Source organism: Cricetulus griseus, chromosome 2, assembly GCF_003668045.3.
Source record: "Cricetulus griseus strain 17A/GY chromosome 2, alternate assembly CriGri-PICRH-1.0, whole genome shotgun sequence".
Classification (NCBI taxonomy): Eukaryota; Metazoa; Chordata; class Mammalia; order Rodentia; family Cricetidae; genus Cricetulus; species Cricetulus griseus.
This window is the reverse complement of record NC_048595.1, coordinates 64,110,028-64,135,918: the sequence shown is the minus strand read 5'-3', so window position 1 is coordinate 64,135,918 and position 25,891 is coordinate 64,110,028. Positions and strand designations below refer to the sequence as shown.

General features: G+C 39.1%; 1 protein-coding gene across 1 annotated transcript in view; it reads left to right on the top strand.

The window, feature by feature from the left end:
* Positions 1–25,891, top strand: part of LOC100756343 (coiled-coil domain-containing protein 171) — a 332,880-nt gene that overhangs the window by 203,156 nt on the left and 103,833 nt on the right. Inside the window, exon 23 of the mRNA XM_035439823.1 lies at positions 17,951–18,005. Within this exon, the coding sequence (XP_035295714.1) occupies positions 17,951–18,005 (55 nt within the window). The remainder of the gene's footprint in view (positions 1–17,950; positions 18,006–25,891) is intronic.

Below are 25,891 nucleotides of genomic sequence, written 5' to 3'. Positions count from 1 at the left end.
TAATGTTCAGGAAGTGGTGCTCCTTGTGCCAATTTGTTCAAGGTTGTCTCCCACTTCTCTTCTAGAAGATTCAGTGTGGCTGGATTTATGGACAGCTCTCTGATCCATTTGCACTTAAGTTTTGTGCATGGTGACAGGTATGGATCAATCTGTAATTTTCTGCATGTCCGAATCCAATTGTGCCAGCACCATTTGTTGAAGATCCTATCTTTTTTCCATTGTATAGATTTAGCACCTTTGTCAAAAATAAGGTGTTCGTAGGTTCGTGGGTCAATATCAGGTTTTCATTTTTATTCCATTGGTCTATCTGTCTATTTTTGTGCCAATACCAAGCTGTTTTCAGAACTATGGCTCTATAGTAGAGCTTGAAGTCGGGAATGGTGATGCCTCCAGAAGATCCTTTATTGTAAAGAGTTGTTTTGGCTATCCTGGGTTTTTTATTTTTCCATATAAAGTTGAGTATTGTTCTTTCAATGTCTGTGAAAAACTGTGTTGGGATTTTGATGGGGATTGCATTGAATCTGTAGATTGCTTTTGGCAGGATTGCCATTTTTACTATGTTAATTCTACCTATCCATGAGCATGGGAGATCTTTCCATTTTCTGGTATCTTCTTTAATTTCTTTCTTTAAAGTCTCAAAGTTCTTATTGTACAGGTCTTTCACTTTTTTGGTTAGTGTTACCCCCAGGTATTTTATGTTGCTTGTGGATATTGTGAAAGGTGATGTTTCCCTGATTTCTTTCTCATTGGATTTATCATCTGTATATAGTAGGGCTACTGATTTTTTGAGTTAATTTTCTATCCTGCTACCTTGATGAAGGTGTTTATCAGCCATAGGAGTTCCCTGGTAGAGTTTTTCGGGTCACTAATGTACACTATCATGTCATCATCGAATAGTGAAAGTTTGACTTCATCCTTTCCAATTTGTATCCTTTGGTCCCCTTTTCTTATCTTATTGCTATAGCGAGAACTTCAAGTACAATATTGAAGAGATATGGAGAGAGTGGACAGCCTTGTCTTGTTCCTGATTTTAGAGGAAACACTTTGAGTATCTCTCCATTTAGTTTGATATTGTCTATTGGTTTGGTGTATATTGCATTTATCATGTTTAGATATGTTCCTGTTATTCCTGTTCTCTCCAAGGTCTTTATCATGAAGGGATGTTGGATTTTGTCAAAGGCCTTTTCAGCATCTATTGAGATGATCATGTGGATTTCTTTTTCAGTTTGTTTATATGGTGGATTACATTGATGGTTTTTCATATATTGAACCATCCTTGCATCCCTGGGATGAAGCCTACTTGATCGTGGTGGATGATTTTTCTGATATGTTAATCTATAGTAATTCGCAGAGAATTGGCCAAATATTTGAAATTGCAGATATATTTTAGCGTCAATGTTCATGAGGGATATCGGTCTGTAGTTCTCTTTCTTAGTCTTATCTTTGTGTGGCTTGGGTATCAAAGTGATTGTAGCCACGTAGAAAGAGTTTGGTAATATCCCATCTGCTTCTATTGTGTGGAACAGTTTGAGGAGTATTGGTATCAGCTCTTGTTTGAATTTCTGGTAGAATTCTGCAGTGAAGCCATCTGGTCCTGGGGTTTTTTTTGGTTGGGAGGCTTTTGATAACTGCTTCTATTTCATTAGGGGTTATGGGTCGATTTAAATTGTTTATCTGATCTTGATTTAATTTTGGTAAGTGATATTAATCCAGGAAACTGTCCATTTCCATTAGATTTTCGAATTTTGTGGATTACAGATTTTCTGGATTTCCTCAGTGTCCGTTGTTATATCCCCTTTTCATTTCTGATTTTGTTAATTAGCATGCTCTCTCTCTGCCTTTTGGTTAGTTTGGCTAGAGGTTTGTCTATCTTGTTGATCTTCTCAAAGAACCAACTCTTTGTTTCATTGATTCTTTGTACTGTTTTCCTAGTTTCTACTTTGTTGATTTCGGCTCTCAGGTTGATTATTTCCTGGCGTCTACTCCTCCTTGGTGTGTTTGCTTCCTCTTGCTCTAAAGCTTTCAGTTGTTCTGTCAATTCTCTAATGTGACTTTCCTCCAGTTTCTTCATGTGAGCACTTAGTGCTATGAACTTCCCTCTTAGCACTGCTTTCAGGGTGTCCCATAAGTTCGGGTATGTTGTGTCTACATTCTCATTAAATTCTAGAAAGTCTTTGATTTCTTTTTTTATTTCTTCCTCAACCCAGGAATGGTGCAATTGGGAGTTATTCATTTTCCACGTAAATGTAGGTTTTCTGCAATTCGTATTGCTGTTGAATTCTAGCTTTAATGCATGGTGGTCTGATAAGATACAGGGGGTTATTTCAATACTTTTGTAACTGTGGAGGTTTGCTTTGCTGCCAACTATGTGGTCAATTTTTGAGAAGGTTCCATGTGGCGCTGAGAAGAAGGTATATTCTTTTGTGTTTGGATGGAATGTTCTATAGATATCTGTTAAACCCAGTTGTGTCATAACTTCTTTCAGATCCTTTGTTTCTTTGTTAAGTTTCTGTCTAGTAGTTCTGTCCAGTGGTATAAGGGGGGTGTTGAAGTCTCCTACTATAAGTGTGTGTGGTTTTATGTGTGGTTTGAGCTTTAGTAATGTTTCTTTTACAAAAGTGGATGCTTTTGTATTAGGGGCATAGATGTTCAGGATTGAGACTTCGTCTTGATGGACTTTTCCTGTGATGAGTATGAAATGCCCTTCTTTATCTCTTTTGATTGCTTTCAGTTTAAAGTCTAATTTGTTAGATATTAGTATTGCTACCCAGCTTGTTTCTTGAGCCCATTTGATTGGAAAATCTTTTCCCATCCTTTTACTCTGAGGTATCGCCTGTCTTTGAAGTTGAGGTGTGTTTCTTGTAAACAGCAGAAGGATGGATTCTGTCTTCGTATCCATTCTGTTAGCCTATATCTTTTTATGGGTAAGTTAAGACCATTGACATTCAGGGATATTAACGTCCATTGTTCATTGGTTCTTCTTAGTTTTGGATTTATTGTTGGTGGTATCATTGCGTGTGGATTTTGCCCTTCTGTTTCTTTTTGTGTTTGGTGAAATTCGATTAACTACTGACAGTGTTTTTGTGAGTGTAGTTATGTTCGTTGGGTTGGAGTTTTCCTTCCAGAGCCTTCTGTAGTGCTGGATTTGTTGATATGTATTGTTTAAATCTGTTTTTGTCGTGGAATATCTTGTTTTCTCCATCTATAGTGATTGAAAGTTTTGCTGGGTACAGTAGTCTGGGTTGACATCCATGCTCCCTTAGTGCTTGTAGGGTATCTATCCAAGACCTTCTGGCTTTCAGAGTTTCCATTGAGAAGTCGGGTGTGATTCTGATTGGTTTGCCTTTATATGTTACTTGGCCTTTTTCCTTTGCTGCTCTTAATATTTTCTCTTTATTCTGTAGATTTGGTGTTTTGATTATTATGTGTCGGGGCGACTTCTTTTTGTGGTCCAGTCTGTTTGGTGTCCTGTAAGCTTCTTGTACTTTCATAGGCATATCCTTCTGTAGGTTGGGGAAGTTTTCTTCTATGATTTTGTTGAATATGTTTTCTGTACCTTTGAGCAGTATTTCTTCACCTTCTTCTACACCTATTATTCTTAGGTTTGGCCTTTTTACGGTGTCCCATATTTCCTGGATATTTTGTGTTAGGGTTTTGTTGGACTTGAGGTTCTCTTTGGTGGATGAATGTATATCCTCTAGCGAGTCTTCAGTGGCTGAGATTCTCTCTTCCATCTCTTGAATCCTGTTGGATACACTTACATCTTTAGTTCCTGATCGTTTATCCAACCTTTCCATTTCCAACATGGTCTCATTCTGTGTTTTCTTTATTGTGTGTATTTCAGCTTTCATGTTTTGAACTATTTCAAGAGCTTCCTTCACTTGCTTGGATGTTTTTTCTTGGCTTTCTTTGGATTCTTTAAGAGATTTATTTATTTCTTGAATTTTTTGGTTTGTCTTTTCCTCCAATTCATTTAATTTTTTGTTTGTTTTCTCTTCTATTTCTTTAAGGGATTTTCTTGTTTCCTCTTTAAAGGTCTCTATCAACTTGCTGAGATAATTTTTGAGGTCCATCTCATCTTCATGCTCTGTGTTGGGCTTTTCAGCTCTTGCCGGAGTGGAGTCCCTAGGTTCTGGTGGTGTCATGTTGGTCTTTGTGTTGTTGAGTGAAATCTTATTCTGTCTTCTCCCCATATCCTTTTAGTGGGTGCGGGTGGGTTCTCTCTATCTCCTCTTGTGGCCCAGTGGTGTGTGGGGGCTAGGAATTCGATGTCCACAACTCTAGATGATCTCGACGCTCCTGGTGGTCTCCTCGCTAGTTCCTAGTTTCTTGGTCGTTCGGCGGAATGGAAGAGTGGGGTGCTACCAGATTTGGGGCACAGGGAGCTCCTCCCTGCCTGGGCTTGTCTGGCCCAAGCCGGCAGGCTCAGGAGGGGGTGGTGGGATGGGGGTGGTGGGGTGTTCTGGCCTGGAGTCGGGAGCGGGCAGGAGCTCACTCACCTAGTTCCAGGTCAGTCTTCGGCGGCGGAATGTAAGAATGGAGTGCTAGCAGATTGGTGGGGCAGAGGGCTCCTCCCTCTCTGGGCGTGTCTGGCCCAAGCCGGCAGGCTCAGGAGGGGGTGGTGGGATGGGGGTGGTGGGGTGTTCTGGCCTGGAGTCGGGAGCGGGCAGGAGCTCACTCACCTAGTTCCAGGTCAGTCTTCGGCGGCGGAATGTAAGAATGGAGTGCTAGCAGATTGGTGGGGCAGAGGGCTCCTCCCTCTCTGGGCGTGTCTGGCCCAAGCCGGCAGGCTCAGGCGGGGGTGGTGGGATGGGGGTGGTGGGGTGTTCTGGTCTGGGGTCGGGAGCGGGCAGGAGCTCACTCACCTAGTTCCAGGTCAGTCTTCGGCGGCGGAATGTAAGAATGGAGTGCTAGCAGATTGGTGGGGCAGAGGGCTCCTCCCTCTCTGGGCGTGTCTGGCCCAAGCCGGCAGGCTCAGGAGGGGGTGGTGGGATGGGGGTGGTGGGGTGTTCTGGTCTGGGGTCGGGAGCGGGCAGGAGCTCACTCACCTAGTTCCAGGTCAGTCTTCGGCGGCGGAATGTAAGAATGGAGTGCTAGCAGATTGGTGGGGCAGAGGGCTCCTCCCTCTCTGGGCGTGTCTGGCCCAAGCCGGCAGGCTCAGGAGGGGGTGGTGGGATGGGGGTGGTGGGGTGTTCTGGCCTGGAGTCGGGAGCGGGCAGGAGCTCACTCACCTAGTTCCAGGTCAGTCTTCGGCGGCGGAATGTAAGAATGGAGTGCTAGCAGATTGGTGGGGCAGAGGGCTCCTCCCTCTCTGGGCGTGTCTGGCCCAAGCCGGCAGGCTCAGGAGGGGGTGGTGGGATGGGGGTGGTGGGGTGTTCTGGCCTGGAGTCGGGAGCGGGCAGGAGCTCACTCACCTAGTTCCAGGTCAGTCTGCGGCGGCGGAATGTAAGAATGGGGTGCTAGCAGATTGGTGGGGCAGAGGGCTCCTCCCTCTCTGGGCGTGTCTGGCCCAAGCCGGCAGGCTCAGGAGGGGGTGGTGGGATGGGGGTGGTGGGGTGTTCTGGCCTGGAGTCGGGAGCGGGCAGGAGCTCACTCACCTAGTTCCAGGTCAGTCTTCGGCGGCGGAATGTAAGAATGGAGTGCTAGCAGATTGGTGGGGCAGGGGGCTCCTCCCTCTCTGGGCGTGTCTGGCCCAAGCCGGCAGGCTCAGGAGGGGGTGGTGGGATGGGGGTGGTGGGGTGTTCTGGTCTGGGGTCGGGAGCGGGCAGGAGCTCACTCACCTAGTTCCAGGTCAGTCTTCGGCGGCGGAATCCAATTTACCAATTTTATTGCCATATTTTGCATATGTTTGTGCACGAGACAGAATGCTTTCTGAATGTATACAGGATATGGAATGTAGATAATTATTAGCTGCTTGAGTGTTGGTATCTGAACTCTGATCATTCCAAAAAGAAGATGTGCTGAGCCACCATGTTTTAGTTTTCTTGCTGGAGTCTTCTCAAAACACAAGATACAAAACCATTTGCCGGGGAGGGGAGATATACAGAAGAGTGCAAGAGACCAAAGTACCTGTCTGAGTTTTTTTTTTTTTTTTTTTTTTTTTTTTTTTGTCAACTTGACACAAGCTAGAGTCATTCATGAAGAGGAACCCTAATGGAGAAAATGCCTTCATCAGATTGCCTGTAGACATGTCTGTAGGGCAATTTCTTAATGATTAGTGTGGGAGGGCCCAGGCTGTTGTAGGTGGTGCCAACCCTGGTCTGGTGGTTCTGGTGTGTGTACGAAAGCAGGCTCCCCAAGCCTTGAGGAGCAAGCCATGGATAGTGTTGTTATTTTACACATCAATCCCAGTTTCCTCCCCCATTAACTCCCCCCATCCAACCCCCCTTTTGCTCCCCAGGGAGGGTGATCCATGGGGGATCATCAGAGGTTGTCATATTATTTGGGGCAGGGCCTAGGCCCTCCGAAGGGGAATTTTCATTGCTCATTTGCTCTGTTTTTTTTTTTTTTTTTTTTTTTTTTTTGTTGATATAACATATGGACTGTTTATAAAAATACTTCTACAAGGCATTGCTTTCTTCTAATATTATTCAACTGTGTCAATAAAGTAGCTATTTCAAAGCTTAAGTTTTAGGTCAGGGGCTAGAGAGATGGCTCTGTGGTTAAGAGCACTATGCTCTTGCAGAAGACATAAATTTAGTTCTTAGCACCACTGTTTGGGATGCTCACAACAGCCTAACTCCAGCTCCAGGGGATCTAGTGCCTTCTTCTGCCTTCTGTAAGCCCATGTAAGATATACATATATGCACATGATTATTTGAGTTTATATATATCTGAATGTACTCATGTAAATAATAAAGTAGAAATAACCTAGAAACTGAGTTGCTACATGCAGATTTAGATTTATTTATTTTAAAATTTTTTATTTTATTTAATTAACATGTTTTTCATTTATTTTACGGGCTCTCTTCCCTTTCCTTCCCCCAGCTCCCATCTACCCCTCCCCCATCCACTCTTCCATTTCCATTTAGAAAGGGGCAGGTCTCCCATGGGCTTGAGCCAAGCATGGCCCATCAAGTTGAGGTAGGATCAAGCTCCTCCCTTTGCATCAAGGCTGGGTAAGGTAATCTAGCACGGGGAACAGATTTCTCAAAGCCAGCTAGCTGAGTGCGAGGTCCTGATCTCACTGCTAGATGCCTTACAAACAGACCATGCTCCACAACTGTCACACACATGCAGAGGGCCTAGGTTGGTCCCATGCAGGGTCCCTAACTGTTGGTCCAAAGTCCATGAGCTCTCATGAGCTCAGGTCATCTGTCTCTGTGGGTTCCCCATCAAGACCCCCCTGGCTCAAACAATCCCTCCTCCCAGTCTTCAACAAGAGTCCTGGAGCTCAACCTAGTGCTTGCCTGTGGATCTCTGTATCTGCTTCCATCAGTTACTGAGTAGAGTATCTCTGATGACAATTAGGGTGGTTACAGGAGATGGCCAGATGGCACCCTCTCCACTATTGCTAAGAGTCTTAGCTGGAGTCATCCTTGTGGATTCCTGGGAGTTTCCCTGGCACCAGGTTTCTCTCTAACCCTGAAATAGTGCCCCCCTCATCAAGACATCTTTTTTCTTACTCTCCCCCTATGTCTGGCCTGCAGCCTGCCTTCCATGCCCAATCTGTCCTACCCACTCCCTCAAGTTCTCCACTGGCCACCTTTGCCCCTAGTTTACCCAGGAGATCTCTTATTTCCCCTTCCCAGGGAAATCCATGCATCCCTCTTTGGGCCCTCTTTGTTATCTAGCCTCTCTGGGGCTGTGGATTATAGTCTGGTTATCATGTACTTTATTCCTAACATCCACTTGTGAGTGAGTACATACCATGTTTGTCTTTCTGGGTCTGGGTTCCCTCATCAGAATGATTTTTTCTAGTTCTATCCATCCACTTGCCTGCAAAATTCATGAGGTCATTGGTTTTGTTTTGTTTTGTTTTGTTTTTTTTCAGCTGAGTAATACTCCCTTGTGTAAATGTACCACATTTTCCTTATCCATTCTTCAGTTGAGGGGCATCTAGGTTGTTTCCAGGTTCTGGGTGTTACAAATAATGCTGCTATGAACATCATTGAGCAAGTCTCCTTGTGGTGTGATGTAAGCTTTAGTAATGTTTCTTTTTCAAATGTGGGTACCCTTGTGTTTGGGGCATAATGCTCAGAATTGAGATTTCATCTTGATGGATTTTTCCTGTGATGAATATCAAATGTCTTTATCCATCTCTTTTGATTAATTTTAGTTTCAAGTCTATTATTTTGTTAGATATTAGGATAGCTTTATCAGCTTGTTTCTTTCCACCCCTTTACTCAGAGGTAATGTCTGTCTTTGAAGTTGAGGTGTGTTTCATGTATGCATCGGAGTATGTGTTTCCCTTCTTTGGGTTTTACTGGTGTGAGATTATCTATTGTCTGTGTTTTCATGGGTGCAGCTAATTTCCTTTGGTTGGAGTTTTCCTTCTAGTACTTTCTGAAGGGCTGGGTTTGTGGATAGGTATTGTTTAGATCTGATTTTTTCATGGAATATCTTGTTTTGCCCATCTGTGATGATTGAATGTTTTGCTGGGCTTGTACCTATGGTCTCTTAGTGTCTGCAAAACGTCTGTCCAGGACATTATGGCTTTTAGAGTCTCTATTGAGAAGTCAGATGTAATTCTGATAGATCTGCCTTTATGTATTACTTGGCCTTTTTTCCTTTTCAGCTCTTTATATGCTTTCTTTATTCTATATGTTTAGTGTTTTGGTTATTATTGTGGCAAGGGGACTTTATTTGGTGGTCTGTAAGCTTCTTTTACCTTCGTAGGCATGTCCTTCTTTAGGTTGGGAAGTTTCCTCCTTTGATTTGGTTGAGTATATTTTCTGTGCCTTTGAGCTGGAATTCTTCTTCTTCTATCCCTATTCTTAGGTTTGGCCTTTTCATGGTGTCCCAGATTTCCTGGATGTTTTGTGTTAATTTTTGGATTTAACATTTTCTTTGACTGATGAATCTATTTCTTCTATTGTATCTTCAATGCCTAAGATTCTCTCTTCCATCTCTTGTATTCTGTTTGTTATGCTTGCATTTGTAGTTGCTGTTAGTTTACCCAGATTTTAATGTCCAGAATTCCCTCATTTTTTGTTTTCTATATTGCTTCTTTTTCAATTTTTAAGTCTTGAACAGTTTCTTCACCAGTTTGATTGACTTTTCTTTTCTCCCCCCCTTTTTTAGCTTTCTTTAAGGGATTTATTGATTTCTTCCAATTTTTTGTCTTTTCCCTAATTTCTTTAAGTGAAATTTTCATTTCCTCTTTAAGGGCCTCTATCATCTTCATAAAGTTATTTTTAAGGTTGTTTTCTTCTGCTTCATCTCTGTTGGGATGTTCAGGTCTTACTGTTGTAGGACCACTGGGTTCTGGTGGTACCACATTGCCCTTTATGCTGTTGGCATTTACCCATTTGTTCTTCCAAATGGTGTAGGTGGTACTTGTGCCTTTAGGGTCTTCTGATGATGCCAGAGAGGGCTGTCTGTAGGGAGGATTCTGGGGAAGGTGTGGTTTGGAGGCAGAGTGGGTCTTTTCTTTCATCTGGTGTAGGTGGTGCTTGAGCCTGTAGGGACTGCTGCTGGCTGCTGCTAAGATCTGTTCTTCCAACTGGTGTGGCTGGTGCTTGTGCCTATAAGGTCTGCTGATGTTGTGGGAGAGGGCTGTCCACAGGTAGAATGCTGGGGTAAGTGGGTCTGGGTGGCAGAGTGGGTCTTGTGGAGCACAGAGTACAGTGGTGGCAGCGGTGGTGGTGCAGCCTGCTGACAGGTCTCTCACCTGCTGGCCGGCTGCTGGGGTCAGCTTAGATTTATTTAAAGAAGACTCTAATGACATAAGATCTAGAAACATAATTATTGTATTATTTTTAGGATGTATTTAGTCCCTTCTGGTTATAGGATAGTTTCATATATGTTGTCTTGCTAGACTCATGAGTTCTGACAGGTACTGCCATCTACTCCATACTGAAAATGGAGTTTTCAACTTCATTTCATAAGTATGTTGTCTACCTTCCATGTGAAGTTAATAGTAGAAAATGATAAAAATAATGCCCTCAGGAAAGCTACCTTAAAATCGCATAACATAATTGTCAATTCTATAAGATAAAGTTATAAAGAAAGAAAAACACATAAGTTAATTCATTCCATTGTTATTTGTTATAAATTACCTATCACTCAGCTCACAGATTGTTGACTTAATTGTAGACTGTAGTGAGTTTTATCCCTGTTTGTCCTGCAGTGAACTTAATGTTTGTATCATTTAAACATTGAACCTTCTGTGAGCTTGCAATTTGATTTCCCATTAGCCATTCAAATTAATTCTTGATTAATATAATTTTTTAGTTGTCACATTCTAACTGACTTAAGATGGCATTATTTCCTTTTCTAGGCTATATTTGGGCTATATTTGACTCAGTTTACTGTTAGCCAGGACAGCCAGGAGTGTTTGTTCAGAAGTCACAGTTGGGTAGCAGTAGATGTATTATTGTAATCTCTCTTGTCATTACTGTTTGCAGTGCTGGGGATCAAACCCTAACCCTGTGCATGAAGGGCTACTGAGCCAAGTCTCAGGGCTGCAAACTTAGTTTTAAAGATTGTTACATTTTACTTTCCCTCAGAAACTAGTTTAAAGGCTCTTTTCTTGCTTTCACTTTGAATGACTGACTTTTTATACCATATTGAATAGCCATTAGCTTTTAGTCTGGAGGAATGTGGATCCAAAGATAGTCCCCATTAGACGAAAGAAAATCTATAAAGGCTGTATCTCCTGGGGCTTAGTTTTCCTAGTGGCCTAATGGTCTAAAGCATGAGAATGTACCCTCATGAGAAAAAAAAACCCTGTAGGTCAGTCCCTTGGCATGCAGAAATATTCCTTAGAGAGATGTGTTCGCCATACAGATAACTTTAATTAAAAACTCTGATTCAGGGAATTCATTTTATGAAAATTTTTGTTGTTGTTTTATTAATTTTTTTTGAGACAGGGTTTCTTTGTGTGACTCTGGCTGTCCTGAAACTCACTCTGTAGACCAGGCTGCCCTTGAATTTAAAGATCTGTCTGCCTCTGCCTCCTGAGTGCTGGGATTAAAGGTGTGTGCCACCATTTCCTGACTGAATTTTTAAATTTTAAAATCACTTACCAAAATTATAAACCTTATATATTTTTTGTGTAGCTTTGAATTAGAGTTTGCTGAAATAATTAGACATACTGTATTTAAACCATCATTTAACAAGGATTTTCTTAAAAGAAAGAATATAAAAAAGACTTATATTTGTGATGCCTGCAAAACTCTGTAAACATGCCAAACCCCCATAAATTATATAAAGAATAATTGAGTGGCACATGAATTATATTTCAATATATCTCTTTTCACTACACAAAATGTGTCATTAGGGTAAAGCAATATAATTTTAATTTATAGTGATAATTAAAGAAATTATTGGCATTAATAAATATTTAAAGATTTAGAAATACAAAATTATAAATGGCTTAAAATAATTTGTGTTTTTATTCAGCAGTAACATTTTATTACAGAAACTTCAGAAACCATAAGTATTTTAAGAACATGTGGGGTATTTAATATCCCAGCCATATATTTATCCATAAGCTCTCCTGTATTATCTATTTTCTTTGTGTCTATACTGAGCTTTGCTAGCTCTTATTACTGGTAAATTACTTCTTGTGATCAATTAAGGGAACCAGTCATGTAAAAGTACCTTTTTGTAGTAGTGAGATCTGCTTTTCTCCTCTTGGATCATGAGAGGTATACATGAAGGTGAGTAGTCACTGAAAAGAAATAGCATAATGATATGTGGTAGATGGGATGTAATTTAAAAAGTTTGCTTTCAAGCATTTTTGGATTTATAATGAAAGGTGGAGTCTTTGATGAAAATATTGACACATGAGTTCTTGGGTCAGCAGAATATCTTTACCTTTTCAAAGTCTCTCATTATAATATGTAGCATTAACTTTCTAACAGCTCAAATTGTTCCCCGCACCATTTAAAGATAAGTTCAGTATCAGGCTTTGAGTTTTCTTTTCTTTTCTTCCTTTCCTTTTCTTTTTTTGTAAATATTAAGACCTGAGTACAAAATGAGGGCTGTACTGTGGATTAAGTGAAGCATCTCAAGGCTGTGCCGTTCTGATAACTGAACCTGGAGTGACCTTTCTCAGACACAATTACAGAGCTGTATGTTTTCCCTTTAATTTCATCAGGGGTTTAATTAGTATACAAATAAAACTTCCCTTATCTTCCTTTCTACCTAATTGGCTTGTCTTCGCTTATATATGAAGTATGTGAAAGTGGGCTGTAATTAGGGTGACCGTGTTAACCTTTTTTCCTCAAATGTACTGTTGCCTAAAGGCCTCAAGGCCTAAAAACAGTGCTTTGGATTATTGCTTTGCAATCACTATGGCTGTCCCATAGGTTTTCTCATGAGCAGAAGGGCTTTGGGTGCTGCAGGTTCCCACTGCTTAACAGGATCTTCATTCTTCTCCCCACTAAATGTTTATTGATTATCTCGCTGTTCCAGGCTCAGCCTCCAACAACTTAATATCAGGTGACAGTCAGGAGAGTTCTCCAAGTAATTAGAGTTGAGCATTGGGGGAACAATTAGGAGCAGAGTTATTAAACTTGATTTATCCTATTCTCTCCTGAACAGTTTCTTGGATATCAGAACATCACACTTTCACAATCTACCCTGGTTGAGAAATTAGTGGCTAACCTGCTGCTTATCATTGTTGCCTTGCTGCCCAGAGGCACACCCTCTTGGTTTCAGTCATTCAGCTGGAAATATTAGAGTCCATAAAATTTATTGTGGGTTTTAATTAGGTGAATCTGAATTAGAGAAGAGAAAAGCACAACCTAAAAATTTACAAGTAGGGTGTATATTTTATAAGTGAAATAGATTTATATGTAAGTGTATGGTATATATAAAATTAGTTTTATATATTAACCAAACCTTAGAATTTTTAAAAGAACCACAATTTTTGATCAGAAAGGTTAATATTAAGAAGACATATTTTTGATCCACTTTTTATGATTTTGTGTTTTACAACATTTGCATAAACTTTAGGGCCCACTGATATTTATTGATTCCTTGGTTAGGTCCCCTAACTCTTTAAAATGAGAATTCTATGCCTAAAAGTAAAACAACAGTGTTCTATTTAAAAAAAAAAAAAACTGTTTTATGTTTTTATTTTCACACTCAAGGGTCTATGTAATTTTGTGTTTCTTTTCCATATCCCTGTGATGGTATAAGCTTTAGAGGGGTCTGGTGGCCTGTCATAGCCCTTGAGAGATGAACTTGAAGGGACAGCCATGAGACAGTTTGGCTATATGAAAGCACTGTCTTCTGTGAATGTATAATACATATTGCTGAATGGAGCATTGTGGTTTGAAAATGAAGCAAATAATCGAGCTCAGATTGGACAAGCAAGGCTGGAAACAGTATGCTGAAGCCCCGGCAGCCCCTTCACAAGTGGGCACTCTAGTCTTACGACTTACTGAGCAAGGCAGTTGTAATGGATTAGCACACAGTTATCATTTCCCTTGGAAGGAGAGTTAAAGCTTTATGCTAACGTGGCAGAAAAGTAGCCTTTTAAAAAATTGCTTGGGATATATCAGAAATACTAAGTTTAAACCAAATAGGTTTTGTTTTTTTAAACAAAGAATCTCTTGTTAGTTCAAGGCCTTCAAGTATCTTAACAAAATTACCAGAACTGGAATGGTTTAAAAAACCTGTTCTTTGTCGTCTTTAAACATTGTTTAAAGTATTTTCTTGGTGAAGTATTCTTTTCTCAAATATTTAAGATAAATTAAAGATAAAGGCACAGCTTCTATAGTAACATCTGATGTTTCAATACATGTATACATTATATAATGCTTAAATCAGATCAAACACAATTGTCTTCTAAGTACTTATCATTTCTTTGTAGGGAAAATATTCCACTTATTTTTAGCTTTTAAAAAATGCGCTTTATTGCTGTTACTTATGATCACCTTACTGCACCATAACCCGCTGGAACTCTTTCCACTTCATTGTCATGCAGGATCCATTGATCATCTTTGGAGTGTTCTTAAATGTGTATTATTATTATTATAGTTGGAAAATCAATTTAAGTAGCTAATGAGTCACCGTTGCTGTCTTACTACTTATATTTCACTGCTTGTATACATGAGTAGTAGGTACTTGACTGGAAGTGGATTACTGAATTTAAAAGCTTGCAGCATTTTTAAACACCTGATTTGAGTGGATTGCTTTAAATTCCCTATCATTTGGAATGAAGTGCTTTAGCTCACATCAGTGCCTTATGTTTATACTATCATTGTGACTACATCAAGAAGGGAGTTTCAAACATGATATTGCATGTATTGCTTTTTTTGTGGGGGTGTGAAACAGAGCTGTGGATATTCATTTGTGGCTGAACTAGCCAAAGGAATAAAGCAGAAGTGTGTGCATTCAGTTGTTTGGCTGACTGTTCAACAAATTTAATTGTAAAAACTGTTCAACAGGCTTATTTTAGAAATTTTAGAAGGTAAGAGATGAGCATTGTTTTGGTGTTCAGGGGATCATTTGATTCTTATACTATTTTGCAACCTAGAATTTTAAACATGGTCTAGAAAATACTCCTTAAAATGGTTTCTGATTCTAATACTTTCTCCCCTAACCTTTCAAAAAACCTGTGTAATTTGCATGCTGGAATTCCTGTGCTAAGTTTGTATTTAGAGGACTGTGAATCTACAGTTTGCATTTCTGTGATTAGGAGACATTTATAAATCCTAAATCACTATGAACGCCAGTATTAAGTGTCTCATTAGTTAAAACATGCTGATCATACTTATGTAGTTATCCTTGATGTGGAAGTTATTTGTTAGGAAGCAGGTAAAAATTATTTCCAAGTCCCATTTGTCTACTGAAATGTGTAGAACAATCTGTCAGAGACAGAGTTATAAAAACGTGAGCCCACCGTTTATGAACAAATGAGCCCACTGTTTCCTCTGGCGTTCTGGTTCCTTTCCTTCAACCACGCAATCTTGGGGGCATCTGATAGCTCTTAGTTATGTCTAGAATTAAATAGAACCTAACCTTCTTGCCCTTTGTCCCATAAATCCTTTATTTTTCATCATTAAAAGCAAGCACATATGGCTTGAGATTTCTGCAATAAGAAATTTTTAGTAATAATACAGTTTGTTTTACTTTGCATAATATAAGAAGAGTTGCGTTTTGTAGCCAAATATTTCTCAAACTGGTATAGTTCTTATTTCTAATTAACACGTATGTAAAAATTTTGCAGAAAATTTGTTAAACCTTGATGTGTGATGACCCAGCTCTCCTTCTCAGTCAGGCTGTGTTCTTCTCTGTCTAATAGCCGATGGCATAAATTGAAGTTAATTATCAGGACTGACAAGTAACTCTGTTTTCTGTCTGCTCGCAGAGTCTCTCCGAGGCAAAGATGGAGCTGAGAAGGAAAGATCAATCTCTTCGTCAGCTCAATAGACATCTTACCCAGCTGGAGCAGGACAAGCGTCGACTGGAGGAGAACATCCACGATGCCGAGAGTGCCCTCCGCATGGCAGCCAAGTGAGCATCAGGACCGTGGGGAGATCACTTAAAACAGACAAAAGATCAATTCTTACTTTCATGCTCTGGGTTTTAGCCCTGGATAATACAGTGCTAGAAAACAAAAGTGCAGCTGTCTGTCTTTGAAATTCTCTGATATACCCTCCAAAAGAAAACTCTTAACACACTAAGTGTATATTTTATAGAGAAGCCTCAGAAAGCATAAGCTTCTACATAGCCTCAAATTATGCAGGGCTGGTGCTCGGTGTTGGCATCACATATTTGAAATCAGTTTCCATTAATGCAGAATATAAATTGTGTATTAAAGTTTCACATAGTTATGTTATTTGTTTATATTTTTATATTATGTATTCCTTATCACCTATCACCTTCTGTTCCACTGGCTGTACCCCTGATTTTGCTTTGTAGTGTCTGTTAATATTACAAGTAATATTTCCATAAGGAGACGTTGCTGAACAACCAACACATGTATCATAGTCTCAAAATACAGTGAAAATAGGTTGATCATGGGAATCCATTTACACTTATATATATGCTATAGTATATTTAATAGAAAGTACCATCTCAATGTGAATGTAGAGAATGTTTTTCCTTTTACCATGTAACAAATGGTCATACATCCATTTTGAAGTTCAACAGTTTTCTTGAGCTTTTAATTTGTTCCCTATAACAAGGTTTATGGACTACCTTAAGCCAGGCTATTGTTCAACAGCATAATGAAAAGAATTAAAGAAACAAGTGATTCGCTGTGTTTGGAATTTTTAATTCATGAAAGCGCATGAAAGTTTTTGAGACAGACTCCTGCTAGATAGAAACTGTGAATTGTAAATATACTCTATAAATTGCAGGGTAGAGCCTGTAAATCATGGAGTAGGTATCTGTGGACCTAGAGCAGCAGTAACTATTGCTTCTGGGTCGATGACATCACTTAACTAAGTCATGAATTCCAAAGTATAAATACTAGCTCGATTGAATAACCACCAATAGTTATTTTTTAAATTGTACAGCTATATAACATTCATCTCCGTATTAAAAGTATATAATTTATTTCTAAAAATATGTTTGACTAACTCAGACTTGTTGCCATTTTCTTTATCTGAGGTTCTTAGATGCCTGAAAACAGGGTTGTAGAACCTCCGCATTTCTGTTGTGTTTTTACAGTGCTGCACTTAACTCAGGACTCAGGTGTTTATGGCTGGTTTCTATGGGACTGGGATCTTGTACAACTAGAGGAGACTAGTTAAAAAAAATGGGGTGTCACCATATTATTTACAATTCCATTCATATGTTACTATTAAAATCTAGTCTTTAGCATTTTCAATCAGAGTTTTTATTTCATTATGAAAGCTAAATTAAATACACAGGCTAAGAAACGAACTTCTGCCGGGCGTTGGTGGTGCACTCCTTTAATCCCAGCACTCAGGAGGCAGAGGCAGGCAGATCTCTGTGAGTTCCAGGCCAGCCCTGTCTCCAGAGTAAGTGCCAGGATAGGCTCCAAAGTTAGATAGAGAAACCCTGTCTTGAAAAACCAAAAAAAAAAAAAAAAAAAAAAAGAAATGAACTTCTAACTGCACAAGTGTTACTGTGCCAAAGAGGGTTTAATTTAATTATGGTGCCATGAAAGAACTATGAAGATATGCAGTAGTTTTTTACACAGCATCACCACTTACAGTATTTTGCTACCAATATGATTTAAAGAATGCCTTATTCTTTCAGAAAATTTTAAATTGTGAATAATGAATAATATAATTGTGGTTTCCTTATTTTTTCCATTCTCTTATGGTCTCTTTCCTCCAGTTTAGGACAAGTAGTCTAAGGGATCATAAGCGTTAAGTGTAAATATATCAGTGGCTTTGGTTACATTTTATACTTTTTTTCACATGTGTTTGGTGTGTGTGTGTGTGTGTGTGTGTGTGTGTGTGTGTGTGTGTGTGTGTGTGCTGTGCATATGACAGCCATAGGTTAACACTGAGTTTCTTTTGTGATTACTCTCCACTCTATTTGTTGAAACAAGGTCTCTCACTGAGCCTGGAGCTCACCAGTGTCCTCTAACCATGCTGGCCACCTTGCCCTGGCAATCCATGTACCTTGTGAGGACTGGGATCATACATAGGCTGGCTCTCATGGCTTCCCATTGTGTGCCGGGGATCTGGCTCCTGTCACATTTCCCACTTTCCTCACCAGGCCACAGCCCCAGTATCAAATTTTATGCTTTTAAAGGGAGATCAAAGACAGCTAGTAATAGTGACTAAAATGTAAACAAATATAAGAAGAATTGGGTTATACTCACATTTAATCTTTTCTTTCTTTTTTCTAGAGACAAAGAATGTGTTGCTAATCACATGAGAACAGTAGAAAACATGCTTCATAAGGTATTACAATTTAAAAAAAATTTGTGCTATTCAATTTGTGCTATGATTATTCTGGTCATTATTTTTATTAACTGTAAAGTAGTTTAATTATTTTTGACCATCTTTCAAAATAAATTATCGAAAACACAATTTGGAAATGCTTATGGAACTATATTGTCTTTTGTTTTCTAGAATTCATTTTAGGTACTTGGTAAAACTGTGAAAATTACTGTTTCTCCAAACTGGTCTAAATTTTGGTATTTACTGAGTGGTCCATGTGTTACCACAATTCTCACCTGACAAAATATTGGACTGCTATCAAACAACCATATATGTTGTGTGGAGAGAGGATATATTTTGGCAATACTTCTGTACCTTAGCTAGCTAATAAAGTTATTCAAATGGAAATTTCTTACTTATATAAACATATAAAATGACAAATCTATTTAACATCTTATTTTCAAAACTGATTACTTTTTGTTGTTGTTGTTTTTTAGTTTTTGAGATAGGGTTTCTCTGTAGCTTTGGAACCTGTCCTGGAACTAGCTCTTGTAGACCAGGCTGGCCTCGAACTCACAGAGATCCGCCTGCCTCTGCCTCCTGAGTGCTGGGATTAAGGGCGTACACCACCAACGCCTGGCTGAAAATGGCATTTTTAAGTCACTAAAAACCTTCTGGAAAAGTCTAGTACTCTGAGTTCTATTTTCATTTAGGATTCCTTAAACTCTTTCCTTCTCCAGAAAGTTTAGCCTGTAGTATAGTTTAAAACTCAAACCAAGTGTGTATGTGCTTCAGATATGAAATTTAGATTTTCAGCAATGTGTGTCTTCAACATTACTTGTATCTGCTGTGTCTTAGGATGAAAAATTCATGTATATAGCATACCCTTTATATAGTTAACATTGACTTTGAAATCTAATTGTTCAGCTCTCCAGGTGGAAGAGAAATGTTAGGTAGAGGCTAGCTTGTCCAATGTGGATGTCAGGGAAAAGCCATTGTCAATGTGAAGTGCAAATATTAGGCTCTGTCCTTATGAAAATGGCAATTATCTATTTGAATATAACAAGACTAAAGGTAACAGAACAACTATAGTCACACAGTTCTTCAGGTTTTATTTTTTATTTTTTTGTCATACAAAAGGAAGATGCCTGGAGCACTGGTCTGCCTCCTCCTATTTCAGATGTAGTGGATAACTATTTTCATTTATGGCTTTGGCAATGAATGTGGTGGCCTATAACTTATCAGTTACTTTTCAAGCTTGAAGAAAAAATTTAGGAAAGGCTATTGGTAATTAGGGATAGTTATCTTTTTTTTTTTTGTGAAATCTGGATGAAAATGATTGGGGGATAAGAGGGTCTTGAAGCTCTCAGGGAGGTAGCCTTACCTGTCCTTAGCCCAAAGCATGCTATGTGGGTATTTTTCTGCTGCTTTTGGAGACTGTGTGGTATAGCTATATTTACTGCTTTTAACACATGGCTTAACAATATTAGTTATTATAGAATAAAACTAACTGTAAATTGATGAAATGAATTTAAATAGTACTTCTAGTAAAGATTTTTTTGTTTCATGTACATATTTCTGCATTTTAAAATACTTTAGTGATATTTGCTAATTCCTAAGCTTGACACACTCCAAACTTTTCAGAATCTAAAACTTATATTATATAAAGCAATTGTCTAGCTAATATTTTTAATCCCACTTGGAACTGATGCTGGAATTTAATAAGAAAAATTAATCACTTTTATTTAAAAGCACATGTGGGGCCAGCTAGTTGGCTGAGAGGGTAGACTCACCTGCTGCTCAAGTCTGATAACCTGGGCTTATCTCCAAAACCTGGGTGGAAGGAACTGAGACCCAGAAGTTGTCCTCTGACCACCACCATCACTACTGCCCTTACCATGAAAACATACACATATATACGTATGTATATTTACAGGTACACTAATAACACAGTTTTTAATTTAAAAGAAAAGAGGGAGAAGCATATACACAGTTGGTTCTTGATACTCAACAGTTTTGCACCTGTAGTTTTAACTAAGCACAGATTCTCTCTCTAGATTCTCTCTCTCTCTCTCTCTCTCTCTCTCTCTCTCTCTCTCTCTCTCTCTCTCTCTCTCTCTCTCTCTCTCTGTGTGTGTGTATGTGCATGTATATGGAGGCCAGAGGTTGCTATTGGGTATTTTACTCAGTCTCTGTCCTCCTTATTCTTTGGAACAGGGTCTCTCACCCAGTCTGGAACTCACTGATTCAGGTAGCCTGGCTGGCCAGTGAATGTCAGGGTGATTGGAGAGGTCCTTCTATAGGCTGTGAATATATATTTCTTTTATTGGTTGATGAATAAAGCTGTTTCTGCCAATGGACAGACAGGATGTAGCCAAGCAGGAAGTATAGGCAGGGCTACCAGACTAGGAGAATGATTGGAAGAGAAATATAGATAGTTTCTGGGGACAAGCCATGTAGGTGCTGAAGGAGTAACATGCTGGGACATTATGGGTAACCCACAGCTTCGTGGCATTACATAGTTTAATAGAAATAGGTTAATAATTAAGAGAGAGCTAGCCAACCCTGAGCGAATGGCCAAACAGTTTATAATTCATATAAGTCTCTGTGTGTTTATTTGGGACTGAAGGGTACTGGGACCGGGCTGTCTACACCAGGGATCTGGCTGATCTGTAATCCCCCTTGTTATTTTTATGTGTGTACCACTGACCTTAGCTTTCCGTGTAGGTGTGGCGATCTGGACTCATTGTGCTGTGCTTGTATAGCAAACACTTTACTAACAGTACTAGTTCCCTAGCTACTCCTTCATAGATCTTGGAAAAGAATTACATCTGTGCTAAACATGTGGAGACTTTTGCTGTTGTTCTCAAACAGTACAGATACACTATAGTGCAATTTCTATAGCATGTTCATTTTATTTTAGGTATATATACCCTAGAGAGGATTAAAACATATGGCAGGTAGACTCTTTGGTAGACTGTGCAATTAGCATGCATGAAGCTTGAGTTCAGTACCTAGCAGCAACAACAGAAATAATACAAAAAATGGGAAGGTAATTTAAGTTATATATAAACACTTCATCACTCTGTGATGGGGAATTGTCATCCTTGTATTTTTATGTCTTGAGTAGGCCAATGTCTCATCTTAGAGCCAGACTTATGCCAGGGATAACTATTTTTTTCCAAAGAATAATTTTGGTTATTTAAAAACATGTATTTGTTAGGTTGGAGAGATGGCTCAGCAGTTAGCAAAAGCTCTTTCAGAAGACCTGAGTTTGATTTCCAGCACCCACGTCAGATGGTTTGTTACTGCCTGTACCTACAGCTCTAGGGGATTCTGATACTTCTGGACCTTGAAGGCATGGACACTCATGTGCACAAAGCCACATGCAAGCATATAATTAAAATGATAAAATTAAAAACCATGTATTTATTGAGCTTCTTTTAAAATAGGGTCTTCCTTTGTAGTACAGGTTGGACTCAAGTTCAGTGTTCTCCTGCCTCAATCTCCCAGTTGCTGAGATTATAGGCATGTGTTCCTATGTCTGGTGATGTGAGTTTATGATGGAGGTCAGAAGTTAATATTCTATTGATATTCTTAGGGGATCAATTTCAGGTTTAGGGGTTAAGAAAAAGAAAAACAAGGAGTCATTACAGTGTTTCAGGATGTACATTTTAAGATACATTTATTTCTCTATTGAGTTGAATTCCTAGCTGGCTTTATATTTTGGAAAATCTATATCTATTGAGCTTTTCTTCTGCAAAAAGTTAATAATTTTAACTATTTAAAATGCACAGTGTTCAGGTGCTAGAGAGATGGGTTTAGAGTTTAAGATCCCTTGCTGCTCTTGCAGAGAGGACCTGTGTTTGGGTCTTAGTGATCACATCAGGCAGCTCACAACCACCCATAACTTCAGCTTTATGGAATCTAACACACACACACACACACACACACACACACACACACACACACACAAATCATCATAACACATAACTCTTACAATGCACAGTCTGGTAATTTAATTACATTCACACTATTGTACAATGCCCATATTAGCTAATCATATAACAGTTAAATCACCATGAATTAAATGCTATGTTTACTAAGCAATTATTTCTTGCAAATCCTTCATCTACTTCCAATAAACATTTGTTTATTTTCTACCTCTTTGGATTTTTCTATTCTGGATAGTTGAAATAAATACAACCATACAATATTTGGCCTTCATTGTCTGGATTTTTTCATTTAACATAATTTGTTCAAATTTCAGCCATTTGGGGCATGGTTCAGCCATTAATGGTTTGTTTCTTTTTGTGGGAGAATATTGTTCCATTATATTGATATAGCACATCTCCATAGTGCTTGGACTAACTTACATTCCTACCAGCAATATAAGTAGCGCATTCCTAGAAAGGATATGTGATAGGTAGGGTTTTAGTTGGAGGGGTGGTTAGGGAGGAGGGGAGGGAGAGGGAACTGGGATTGTCATGTAAAACAATCTTGTTTTTAATTAAAATAAAAAATCTGCAAAAAAACAAAAAACAAAACAAAAAACAAACAAACAAAAATAAGTAGCTTATTCCTTTCACTCCCCCTCACTCTTTTCAGTATGTAACATTTGTCTTGTTGATAGGCATTTTCACTGGAGTGATAATGGAATCTCAGTTTAATCCTGATTTCTGTTTTCATTGTCAAAGATGTTGAACATATTTCCCCATGTATTTATTGTTCTTTTGTATTTCTGGTGAGAACTGTCAGTTCAACTCACTTGCCTACTTACTGGTTAGTTTATTTCTTCTTTTGCTATTTTGTGTTCCGAGTTGAGTTCTTTGTATATTCTGTATACTAAACTGTTGCCAGATGTATAGCTGGCAGAGATTTTATCTCATTCTGTAGTCTATCTTTTTTTTTTTTTACTCAGTTAATTGTATTGCTGTTGATAAGCTTTTTCACTTTTTTATTTAAAAATTTCATCCAATATATTTTCACCATATTCTCTCCCCTCTGTTAACTCCTCCCAGATTTTCCCCCTTTTCTACCATCCAGTTTCATCTTCTTTCCCTCCCTCAAACAAACAACAATAATCACAACCAAAAAGAAATAAACACTAGCAGGGCATTGGTGGTGCACGCCTTTAATCCCAGCACTCGGGAGGCAGAGGCAGGCAGATCTCTGTGAGTTTGAGGCCAGCCTGGTCTCCAGAGTGAGTGCCAGGATAGGCTCCAAAGCTACACAGAGAAACCCTGTCTCGAACCCCCCCCCCAAAAAAAAGAAATAAACTCTACCAAACCAACCAACCAACCAACCAAAAAAGCATATAAAAACATGGAGCCAATTTTGTGTTGGTCAACTACTCCTAAGGATGAACCCTGCCTTGAAGTGTACCTAGTGTTACTCCACTGGAGAAAACTGATGTTTCCTTCTTTTAGGGATATAAACTGCAGATAGCATCTTGGCTATGGGTATGACTTTGTACCTACTTCCATTCTTCATGCTGGGATTTTATATGTCTTGAAATTGTGCAGGTCCTGGGCATGCTGTCACAGTCTCTGTGAGTTCAAATGTGCATCTGTAGCAGGCTTTCTTGGTCCACTAGCCCCTAAATCATGTTGTGGAGACTTATAATTAATTATGAATACCCAGCCTTAGCTTAGGCTTGTTTCTAGATAGCTTTTTTGTTTTTTAAACTTAAATTTACCAATTTCTATTAATCTATATGCTGTCCCAAAGCTCATTTATCTCATCTATACACTGTCCATCCTGCTTTCTTGCCTCTTCTGTGTCTGGCTGGATGGCTCCCCTTTTCTCTCTGCCCACCAGCCCAACCAACCCTCTTGTGCCTGGCTATTATTGGCCATTCAGCTTTTTATTAGACAGGCAAGGTTGCATAGTTAAACAAATATTCTGTTCTACCACATGAGTCAGCCCTGCTGTATCTGGAAAACACAGTTTCCTTGGAGTTATCCACCACCTCTGGCTCTTATAATCTTTCTGCTTCTTCTGTATAGATCCCAAGACTTGATGGAAGAGAAAGTAGGAAACAGTATTGAACCCATTGGCATAGGAAAGGACTATCTGAAGAGGACACCAATAACACAGGCACTAAGACCAACAATTAATAAATGGAGCCTTATAAATCTGAAAGGCTTTGACACAAGGCAACAACAGGATATCCAAGAGAAGTCCTGGTGTGGCTCCAGTATTGATAGTATAGCAGAAGCCAGAGGCCTCAAACCAGACCAATGACTTATTGCAATGAACATTTGCAAGCAAAGCTGGGCAAAAGGGTAGACTGGGTGACACACGGTGACATGCCATAGCTTCCACAGTGAGCTTGATTTTTGTTTTTTGCATTTTTATGTTTTGTTTTCTTTTGGATGGGAGGTTGCAAGGGCAGAGGGCAGATAAGGAGGGATGGGTAGATGAGGAGGATTGGGGTCCATGATATGAAATTCATAAAATATTGATTAAAAAAAAAAGAAAGGTAGGTGAGCAAGCCAGTAAACAGCATCCACTGCCTCTGCTTCAGTTCCTGCTTCCAAGCCTTGAGTTCCTACTCCGACTTCTTTCCATAATGCAGTATAATCAGAATGTGTCAGCCAAATAAACCCTTTTCTTCTCAAGTTACTTTTGGTTATGATGTTTTATCACAGCAACAGAAAGCAAACTAAGATGCTGTTCATGTTAAATAATTGCTAAACATGTGAATTTTCCAGGTATCTTTTTGCTGGTGAGTTCTGATTTAGTTCTTAGTATAGAATGTGGCCCATTTTGGTGAGCCTTAAGTGTACATTTAGAGAATGTATTCTACTATTATTAGTATATTCTCTCTCTCTCCTTCTCTCCCCCCTCTCTCTCTTTTTCTGTGATGTCTGTACTTTATAATATCATTCAACTTTTCTGTATAGTTATTCTGATCATTAATGAAAATGTGATGTTGAAGTCTCCAAATATTGTTGAATCCTTTCTGCTTTCAATTTTGACAGTTTTGCCTCTTTGATTTTGGGGTGATTTGCATATCTGGGAATTGTGACATCTTGATGAATTAATGTTCTCATCATTGTGTATCATCTTTGTCTCTTGTAGCAAACTTTGTTTTGAAGTCTGTTTTATTTAGTATTAGTATAGCTGCTTAATCTTTCTTTTGGTTACTCCTTGCATATATTTCAAAAACATATTGTTACTTTAAAAGTATATTTTCAGTTTTGTTTTGTTTTTAAAGACAGGGTTTCTCTATGTAACAAACAGCTCTGGCTGTCCTGGGACTTGTTTTGTGGACCAGACTGGCCTTGAACTCACAGAGATCTGCCTGCATCTGCCTCACAAATCCTGGGATTAAAAACATGTGCCACCGATGCCTGGTTTATTTTCAGTTTTTTTAATGTAATTTTTTTGAGATTTTCATAGGAGTACTGTATTTATATCATTTTCATCTCTCTTTTTTCCTCTATAGCTCCTCCCATGTTCCCCACACTCCCTCTCAAATTAATGACCTCTTCTTTAGTTATTATTGCAAGCATGTACTTGCATATATAAGTATAACCTGGTAAGTTCATTTGGTGTTGATCGTATGCATATGTATGTATTTAGGGCTGACTGGCTGGATTTGGATAACTCAGGGAGTTTGTCCCTAGAGAACACTGATTCTCCTTCTCTTAGCAGCCATTAATTGCCATAGCTCTTCATTTGGGGACAAGAGTTTGTGAGGGTTCCCCCATCCATGTTGGCCTGTCTATTGGTGTTGTCATTGTGTAAGTCTTGTTTAGACAGCTATACTTTCTAGCTTTCATGAGTATAACTTACCTGCCATAGGTAGAGGGCACTACTTCACAGCCATTCTCTGGTTCTCTGGTTCCTACAGTCTTTCTGTTTTCTCTTCCACGATGTTTCCTGAGCCTTAGGAATGG